Source organism: Trachymyrmex septentrionalis, unplaced genomic scaffold (assembly GCF_001594115.1).
Source record: "Trachymyrmex septentrionalis isolate Tsep2-gDNA-1 unplaced genomic scaffold, Tsep1.0 scaffold139, whole genome shotgun sequence".
Taxonomy (NCBI): domain Eukaryota; kingdom Metazoa; phylum Arthropoda; class Insecta; order Hymenoptera; family Formicidae; genus Trachymyrmex; species Trachymyrmex septentrionalis.
The window spans coordinates 194,062-204,983 of record NW_017304533.1 but is presented as its reverse complement, the minus strand read 5'-3'; the positions used below and the strand labels follow the sequence as shown (position 1 = coordinate 204,983).

Here is a 10,922-nt window from a genome sequence, read left to right as displayed (position 1 = left end):
TTGTAATTATGGATAACAAATGTCATTATTAAAAAATGCAAGAGATCCTAATTCATGCAGTGGTAACTAAAGTCCGTGCGGAAAATACGCACGAACTTTCCGGACGACCCAATAGGTATGTACGGGTATCCGAAAATAAGAGATGTCCTAGCCTTGGGTGAAATCGGGTAATTATCAGGTCGAATCGAGTCACGAATGTTCGGGTATCCAAATTCCGAGATAAAATTCTTGATTCGGGACCCGAAACTTTATTCGATTCGAGATAAAATTTTTCCGACCGATCTTAAATTTTTAAGTTTGGAAGCGTTTTTATACGTGTCGTGTATAAGAATCCATAAGGTTCAAATATGAGGACCATGAGACAAAAAATGTAAGAAAATTCTTTTATTTTTAGGAGTGTGCTGATGCTAGTAACATTGCTACAGCCACGAAATAAATTAATATCACAAAACGTCAAAAAGTTTTGCTTTCTATACATACACTTTAATTTAAAATAAAACAATTTTTCACACATTGCTTTTTCCCTTATAGATTCTTGCTAGTTGAACTTGTAGTTGATTACACGATACATATAAAAACGCTTACAAAATTTAATTACACGATACATATAAAAATACTTAAAAATTTAAGATCGGTCAGAAAAATATTATCCCAAATTGAATATCGGGACCCGAATAGAGTTTCGAATCAAGAAGTTTATCTCGAATATTCGAGACCCACCCGATCTGACCCATATTTTTGAGTATCTGCACACACCTAATAGTAACATATCCAGATTTCAAGTAAATATTTCTATGACAAAAGAATTTATTTCTATGAGTCTAGTTATAAATGCAGAGGTAATAAAGCATCGTAACACCCTAATGATGTCATCACTTATTACAAATTGATTCGGCTATCAAACCTAAGAATTTAATAAAAATCTTATAACAAATCATAATAAACTCAATAATAATAAACAATAAATAACAAGAAAGGGTTACAAGTCAGATTTTTATGTATTTCAAATTCTTAGAACATACGTTTCGACCTTATTATTAGGTCATCCTCAGTATAAAGAAATTAAACGCAAATTTGACAAAATTAATAAAACGGTTAACAAATTGTACAATTTATAGTTACGCAAAAAGTTGGTAGTATTTCTTTATGTCTATCTTCCGCAATGCTTTTCGTTCTAGTAATATTATCGATTATATTCCTCCATTATAATAGTCGCAATAAGTCCATAATAATAAAAATATTGAACATGATGAGCCATTAAATAAAAATGTATCAGCACACATATTCCGTTATCAAATTAATAGAATAGATTATAAAAATTAAAATAACAATGATCGTTATATTCAAAATTATTAGTATATACAACCTTATTTTACTAGACAATTATATTAAAGTGTGTTAATAAATAAAATTATTGTACATATACTTCAACTGCGATTGATAAACCAGGATATAATCAGTAATTGAAACAATGAGTCAATTTAATTCGCAAGAAGCAAATGCGATCAGAGATAAAAATTGAAACTAGTTCAGTCAAATTGTTTGTATTGTATTATCGAATGTGAGCGGTATTCTGTTGCTTTATATTATCTCGTTAAAAGAGGGGATGAGATTGGAAGGGGAATAGAGATAGGAAAGGAACAGAGGAAAAAGGAAGGGAAGAAAAGACTAGGAAGAGAAAGGAGATTGCAAAATTTGTAGATAAGAATTAGATAATGCTTCTGTGTCATTTTGTTTATTCAATCCCAATTTTTGTTTTTTAATGTGAACCGTTTCGGAGATCAATCTTTTATTGTACGATAGTTTCTTGTCTAAGATCTTCACATCTTTCCAATTAAAATTATAATTATAGTTAATACGATGGTCAGTAATCACCGTTGGAGAACCAGTCTTTTTATTAATGTCCGAAATATGTTCATTTAATCTTGTTTTTAATTTTCTTTTGGTTTGTCCTACATAACTAGCTTTACAATTATCACAAGAAATGTTATATACAACATTTTGATTAGCTAAATGATCTAGTTTATCTTTACCTCTAGTTATAAAGCTTTTTAATGTATTATATTTGGGATTAAATATGATAGTTTATAATTACATTTATATGCTATAGATAAAAAAACTTTCAGAGATAGATTTTATATATGGAACTGTAAAAAATTTCTCTTTGACATGGATATTATGTTTTATATTATTGTTCTGTGTATGGTATTTTAATCTTTTTTCAATTGTTGAAAAAATGAAAGAAAGAGGATAGCTATTATTTGGAAAAATATTGATAGCATCAACCAACTTCTTTTCGTGGAAACGAGGATGAGACAATTTAACTATTTTATCAACAAAATCGAAGATAACACCACTTTTGTGATACAAAGGATGGTGTGAGTGAAAATTAAGAAATCTGCCCGAACAGGTGACCTTCTTGTATCTGTCAAAAATAATCTTATGATTATCAATCATAATCATAGTGTTCAAAAAACTTAATTTTCCCTCAGTGCCGATCTCCATAGTAAATTGCGGTCTGATATGTAATGAGTTAAAGATTTCTAATATTATATTCGTATTATCTAGTGCCACTAAAATGATGTCATCAACATAACAGAAGTAGAACAATAAATTAACTGGTAATTTTTGGATCGCAATCCTCGAGATCCTGCATAACTATGTCTGCAATAATTAGCGACAATGGTGAACCCATCGGGGCATCGAAAATTTGTTTATAGATTTTATTATTGTATGAAAAATATGTAGAGTTAAGAACCAGACGAATGGAGGCTAAAAATTTCTCTAATGGAATTTTTATCTTTTTTGAAATATAGTCCTATCTTTTTTTAACACTATTTAAAAAAAAACGCCAGTTCTATCGGAACATTAGTGAACAAGGACACTACATCAAGCGATATCAAAATGTAATTAGAATCAAAATGGATTCCATTTAATTTCTCGATTAAAAGGAAGCTATTTTTTATGTAACTAAGTGTTTCCGGTATACTATTAACAATAATAATGTTATGTAAGAATAAGGATAAAAAGTATAAAGGACTATTAATTGAAGATACAATTACTCTTAGAGGATAACCAGGCTTATGGATTTTAGTTAAACCATATGCTCTAAACAAATTATCCGTTATAAGTAATTTCCTATATGTGGAATCATCAATAAAGCCACTCTTTTTCCATCTTTTCTAAAGAACATAATTCAGAAGTTAACTTAATTAGAGATCTTTATTTATTATAATATATGTATTCTTGTCAGAAAAATTCTCAATTTGCTTCGTGTGAATTAAATTGACTCATTGTTTCAATTACTGATTATATCCTCGTTTATCAATCGCAATTGAGGTATATGTAGAATAATTTTATTTATTAACATACACTTTAATATAGTCTATTAAAATATTGTCTATTAAAATAAGGATTGTATATATTAATAATTTTGAATATAACGATCATTTATTCATTGTTATTTTAATTTTTATAATCTATTCTATTAATTTGATAACAAAATATGTGTGCTAGTACATTTTTATTTAATGACTCATCATGTTCAATATTTTTATCATTATGGACTTATTGCGACTGTTATAATGGAGGAATATAACCGATAATATAACCAAAAATTGCATTGTTGCGGAAGATAGATATGAAGAGATATTACCAACTTTTTGCGTAACTATAAATTGTATAATTTGTATTTAATCGGTTTATTAATTTTGTCAAATTTGCGTTTAATTTCTTTACACTGATGGCCTAATAATAAAGTCGAAACGTATGTTCTAAGAATTTGAAATACATAAAAATCTGGCTTGTAGCCCCTTCTTGTTATTTATTGTCTAAGAATTCAATCTTTCAACCTAAGAATATGTAAGGCCGTTTTCATAATCCGTTTTTATTTCAAAAACATCATCTTAATTAAGTAATATCTTAAAATGCTAATATGGCTCTATGTGATTGGCTTATGACGTCTTAAAATTATACTTAAGACGATCTTAAATATAAAAATCAATTATGAATATCGACCAAAAAAGATAAAAAAGGTCTCTATTTTAGAAAAATATGAGGTATGCATATAAGGAGAAAAAAAAATTGGAAAAATATTCTATAAATAGAACAATGGAAAGAACTGAATTAAAAGCTCATTAAAATCGGAGATGGACGCTTTATATAGTACGTATTTTTTTCTAGTTAAAAATATATAGAAAAAGATAAACCAAGAAAATAAATCTCCATTGGTAGAAACGGGCATAGTTCAAGATCGATAAGTACAACAATAATATGTAATTTACGCGGATGAGAATGAGAATTGTCGCGCGAAAATCTTGGTTTCTCATAAAACGGCAAGCGCGTTACAATAAAACTGACAATTTATATAATCTGTCATTCTTCTTGACCGCATGCCGTAACGTAATGTAATGTAGTACGTAATTAACTTGGCATGTACGCGACGCTTGATTCTTTTGCGGCGAGGAAAATAGTTACGATGTGTATCTCTGGCATGTATTTTCCTGATTAGCATACAGTATTATTAAACATAAAGTAAGAGAATTAAGGCTCAGAGTTTCAATAGAAATGTAATAAAAAAGGATGAGCCAACGCAGATATTAGTGCGAAAAACTTTGATTTTCTTTAAAAAATATAAAATTAAAGGAAGTACAGTCAAACAACATGCGCAAACAAGAAAATATTACGATTAATATTCGAAAATTAATATATTAAGATCATCATTAAAAGGTATGTATTTCTTGGACCTTTATAACATTGATGTTGGACCTTTATAACATTGAAACAGACCGAATATAAATTATATCTTAACAATATCAAATTTATTATTAGCAGTTTATTAAACAATGATTATTCAGTGGATTTTGTTTTTAAGACGATGCTCGTTTAAAACACCTATTTCACAAAATGACCTCGGAACAAGAAAATCACACTAATGATAATTCTGACAATGAAGAAAATGTGAATATGTTTTATGATTTTTTATTACTTTATACTTCCTCTACCGCAGAAAAATTCTCAACTATCAACAAGAATGCAAACGTTAAGATAACTATTTTTCAGAGTTGCAACAAACTAAACAGGTTCATCAAAATTTATAAAGACATTCTCCCTAATATATTCAAATACAAATGTAGTTTATAAAATTATGTACATAGATTGCGATGCTTCGTACGTAGGAAAAACGAGCAGAAAACTAGCCACGAGAATTTCGGAGCATCGTAATCACATTAATTGGAATATCAGCAGTCAATCGGTTATTACAAATCACCAAATTAATTATAATTACAATTTTGATTGGGAGAATGTGAAAATTTTTGACATAGAAAAATTCTTACAGAAAAAACTGATTTCTAAAATCTCTCACATACACATGCACAAGAATGGCCTAAACGAGGGACCACATCAGATGCTTATGCATCTATGCTCAATAACATTTAATTCGTCCAATTGTCATTATGTAAATTTTATGTTGTTCTCACATTCTTATGTACTCTTATATTTAATGATCATAATGCGAATTTTATATCGTTTTTCACGTTCTTTTGTATTTTATTTTTAATATCTAACAAGAATATTTACAATATGATCTTTCGGTTATTTTAATATTGTTTTAAACATGTGTGACATGTACTAACATACAGACACTGCCGATCTTTATGTTTGATCTCTTGATTTTATACTAATTACATTTATGTGAATAATTATATATCTAAGCTTCTTGACACGCTCTCTATCCACAATCACTTCACTCTTCAATATTTTACTTCTTTCTGGTGGTAATGTCTTCTTGATGGTAATCAATTTTACATCACTAATTCATCTCTGGCAATTTGTAAGTTACACAACTTTTTTGGATATGCGAATGTTTTGTTATATTACTATTTTGCTGAAGGGGACTCTAAAGTAAGTTGAAACGTTCAAAATAAAGAGGACATCGTTTATTGATAGAATATACGTAAATTTCATTATTTTTTTCAAGATCTTGCGCCTGATCACCTGCGTTTGACTCTCATTAGCCTTGATTTATATTAGTTATGTTTATATAAATTATAGTTACAACACTAACTGAAAGACGAATGAAATCCTTTAAATAATATAAGCAAACCAATCATCACCGTGCGACTGATAATGAAAATCTTACAATTTAGCCTCAGTTCAGTAAAATGTCAGCCAGGTCTCAGCAAAGTGTAAAAAATAATCGAATTAAATTGTAATGAAAATTCTTAGATCAAGCCAGATATTGTAGTTTATTGTCACGAAGAGTGAAACGAAAATGCTGGTGATTGTTTATCATCAAGAATTAATTTACTAATGTAATACAATTATAGAAGTGTAACAAATATTTTATATAACATAATAAAAATATATTATAAATATAAATATGAATATCAATAACGACAAGATTGAAAAGCATCACGACTTTCTGAGACCTGCTGTTTATGTTTTCTGTACTCTTCGTGACGATAAGCGCCACAGTATCTTGGCTTAATCTAAGAATTGTCATCTTACAATTTAATTCGACTATTTTTTACACTTTGCTGAGACCTGGCTGGCACTTTATTGGACTGGAGTTAAATTATAAGATTTTAATTATCAGTCCCACGTTGATGATTTATTTGTTTGCTTATATTATTTAAAGGATTTCATTTGTTTTTCAATTAGCTATAATTATAATTTATATTTAATCTATCTCAATATTAAGAGTCCAACATCAATACTGCAAGAAATATTGTATATACATATCTTTTGACGACAATCTTAACATAATAGTTTTCGAATACGAATATTAATTGTAACATTTTCTTGTTTGCGTATGTTTGATTATAAGAAGTTGTTGAAACGTTTACACATTTATATATATTTACCTACACTATATATAAATAAAATTTGTATTTAAGTTTTGCGCACTAATATCCACATTGGCTCATTATGGTGTATTATTAATACTATACTTTTGTAATTCTGCTGCCGGCTTATCAACACACGCTACTAGATATTCTCGATGTTGTAGCAGCGATTCGCTTGCAAATTTAATGCTTTTGCTCGCGCATATGTCACTTCCGTATTATCGAGCGGATGCACAGTGCGGGAATATTGAATTTGTAAATGGCGGGAGTTATACCACGATGAATCCTGGTGGACGCGCGCGGAGACACGGGGACGTCCGATTAATCGCTAAATCTCGACTCTTGCGGAAATTGCTATCTACGTGGCGCATCCGACGTGCCAAATGCATAAAGTCCGTTTTTGCACGATCTATAATTAACGACATAGGAATCTGATCTGTCAATTTCGTGCTGTACACGTGCGCGAGCGAAGGCGCTTCTAATTTTTCCGTGAGTCGAAATCGATAAGCGGACAGCACGGTATCGAACGTGTCATGTTGCTGCAGTTTCACGTTAACTAGAGTCAACTACGAACGCACGATAATCCTGCGAGCGTGATTTTATTTCCATAAATGTTAATGTATTATTAGGCGGAGATCCGGCTTGAATATGATTCTCTCTTCGTTTATCTGTGTATTGTTTCTATACATTTTATACATCAAAAAATTAATTCTCTCATAGAAATCCAAAGCAAAAAACATTTTTGTAAAGATGATACATATACAGACATGTGCAAAAATATTAGTTACAATTTTCTCGCATTTTACGAAAAGTTAAATATCTCGACGAAAAGAAATTTTAAAGAGATTTTCAACCACGCATTTTAAAGCGTAAAGATAGGGCTTTAAATTTGCATTCGAATCTTTTGTTTACGATATTTTATTCTTAAGTTATATAAAATTGAAGAATAATATCTTTGCAATATTTTTGTCTTATTTTAAAGCGCAACAGTTCAATAAAATATCAGCAAATAAAATTTGATATGAAAGTGTCTTAAAGTAGGCTTCTTAAGTTTTAAAATGCTTTTTGAAAAAAATTTGTACGATAATTTTTCGCAAAGATATCGTATTTTTTATTATGTTAAATTTTATTGTACAAACTTTTTTAAAATTGATAATCGAATAAAGTTTTTAAAAAAATTTGTACGAATCAAGAACATTGTAATATTTTTTTCTCTTCTGTCTTTTTTCCATATATTTTTTAAATTTTGGAATTAAAAATTATTTTAGTAAAAGTAAATTTTTATATAATAAAATTTCACATAATAAAAAATACAATATCTTTGCGAAAAATTATCGTAACAATATTTTTTCAACAAACATTTTAAAGCTTACTTTCATTAGAAAGCGTACTTTCATATTAAATTTCGTTTGTGAATGTTTTATTTGAAACTGTAGCGCTTCACAAAATAAAACAAAAATATTTCAAAAATATCATTTTTGGATTTTATGTAACTTAGGAACAAAACATCGTAGAAGAAGATTCAAACGCAGATTTAAAGCCCTATCTTTATGCTTTAAAATACGTGATCGGAAAAAACTTCTGTGAGATTTCTTTTCGCCGAGATATTTAACTTTTCATAAAATGCGAGAAAATTGTAAGTGCCTAATACTTTTGCACATGATGTCTGTATAAGTTTTATGTGTAGAATTAATGTACACACACATATTTGAATAAATAATGTCAAGGAAATTATAAGAGCATTATAAGTTACAAAAATTTTAATTCTTAAAAATATATTTTTTTAAATATAAGATTAGTTATATCTCAGCTATATTTAAAAAGAATTATAAATATTTAATAATTCATTGAATATATGTATTTAATAAACATTGATTGATTTTTAAGAAATGATCCAAGATGTCTTATACTTGAGATTGTACATGCATAAATGTAGGTTTATTCAAAAAATAATTATGACAAAATTTAAAAAGAAATTTCAATTAATTTATATATGTTTAGCATAGTCACTGAATGTAATAATAAACATGAGTACAACTAATAACTATAATAGAACAAAAAATCTATAAATAAAACTATGAGAAATATCTATTTATATATATACAAAATAAAATGCAAAACTTATAAAAGTAAAATAAAATAAAATTAATTGCTTAATTTATAAATTGTCTTCTAGCAGTATTTTGTATTGTCATGTTTCATAAATATTTAATGTATGACTCATGGTGCTCCGATTACACTTAATATAAAAAACGATAAAAAATGACTAAAAAATAAATGATTGACAATTATATTTGTAGTGTACAGCAAGATGAGAAAAGATATGTAGAAACTTGTATCCCATCATCAATACATGTGTATCTTTTACTACACACAATTATATTAAGACATTTTTAAATGATTAAAAAGTTACTTTCATACCACGAAAACTATTAACAACATGAAACAATGGAGTTTGAATACTGCCATCCAATATATGGGCAACAAAGTAACAAAGTAGTGGGCGTACCAGTCTCATATATCAATTGTATCAATTTAAAAATTACCTTAAACACTTGATTCTTCATAGTACTATGTGATGACTTGTGTTATTGGCTGCTTTCCAGACACAGCTGACACAGTGTAACACAGTGAATCATTACATTCTTGTTGTTTACTAATGTTAAACGAAGATGACAACGATCACTGTATCACACTGTGTCGTTTGCTGGAAAGCACCATTTATGTAACTGGGGTGTTCCAGTCTCTCCTACATAATTAAATAATTATTTTATAGTCATTAATAACTATAAAATAGTTTCTTTAATTTTGTGTGTGTGTGTGTGTGTGTGTGTGTGTGTGTGTGTGTGTGTGTGTGTGTGTGTGTGTGTGTGTGTGTGTGTGTGTGCATTAATTCTCTGCATATAAAACTTGTATAATTATCATCATTACGTCTATTTCTCTAAGTGCATAAAAAAGAGAAAGACTGAGAGAGAATCAGCTAAGTTTCTCAGTAAACTTTTTCGCACTGACGAGCGCGCGTGCGATCGTTATCTACGGTCAATTAAGGAAATCAATTACCTAATAACACACGTGTTTCGGATTGAGAAGAACGTGCAATCGGTCTCTGAGCAACCATGAGTACGCAGACTATTTAATAAGTAGCGATAAAAAAAAAAAAATAAGTTCGAGGAATTTTGAGAGGGTTGGGGCGCGTACTGCTCGCTTACCTGTCTGTAGGTGTCCTCGATGGTCGGAATGTAGGACTCGCGGAAGGACCCCTTCACGAAGCGCAGCACGAGAGAACTCTTGCCAACGCCGCCCGCCCCGAATACGACCACGCGATAGTCGTTACTCTGCTCCGGCATCCTGACATCTGCCGTCCCGGCGACGTAAACCCCCGGCACTCGGGGTCCGTGTAGAGAGAGAGAGAGAGAGAGAGAGAGAGAGGACGATGCAGGGGATGACACAAAATGAGAGAGAGAAGGGGAGTGAGCGTGCGTGTGCGTGCGTGCGTGCGTGCGTGTATACGAGACGATTACCCCTCCTCAAACCCCCGATCACACCACCTAACCTGTCGGATGACACACAAGTTATACCGGGTGTTCCGAAACCACATGTCCTAAAGTCTATTTTTTATCGCTATAACTGATTATATTAAAACTTCTTTCTTCCTTATTTTCATATAAAGCCGTGCAAAAGGCTTTTGGTACCCTAGTGCAAAAGTAAAAATGATGTTCATAAATTTTGCATTAAAAAAGCATTTTAAAAGGTTTAGAAAATGTAACAAAATGATATAAATAAAATTATGTCGGATCACGTACCGCTAATTGTACATTCCTGTCAAGAAAGTTAAATATGTAGCTATTTGATTAGGCAAAAAATTGCATCGATATATGTATAATTTCATATTCTAAATTTTACATATAAAAATTTCATTAAATTTAAATTATTATTTACTTTTATGAATAGTATAAATGAAATATAAATAAATATCATCTGCATGTGCAAATTAAATTGAATAATTAATAAAATTATGAATATAACTAATATATAGTTATGAATAATTAATAAAGTAATTAATTTAGAAAGAAA

General features: G+C 29.6%; 1 protein-coding gene across 1 annotated transcript in view; it reads right to left on the bottom strand.

The window, feature by feature from the left end:
• LOC108745373 (GTP-binding protein Di-Ras2) overlaps positions 1 to 10,259 on the bottom strand; it is a 19,473-nt gene extending 9,214 nt beyond the window's left edge. Inside the window, exon 1 of the mRNA XM_018481504.1 lies at positions 10,058 to 10,259. Coding sequence (XP_018337006.1) covers positions 10,058 to 10,195 — 138 coding nt within the window. The 5' untranslated portion in view covers positions 10,196 to 10,259. The remainder of the gene's footprint in view (positions 1 to 10,057) is intronic.
• Between the last annotated feature and the right edge of the window lie 663 nt (positions 10,260 to 10,922).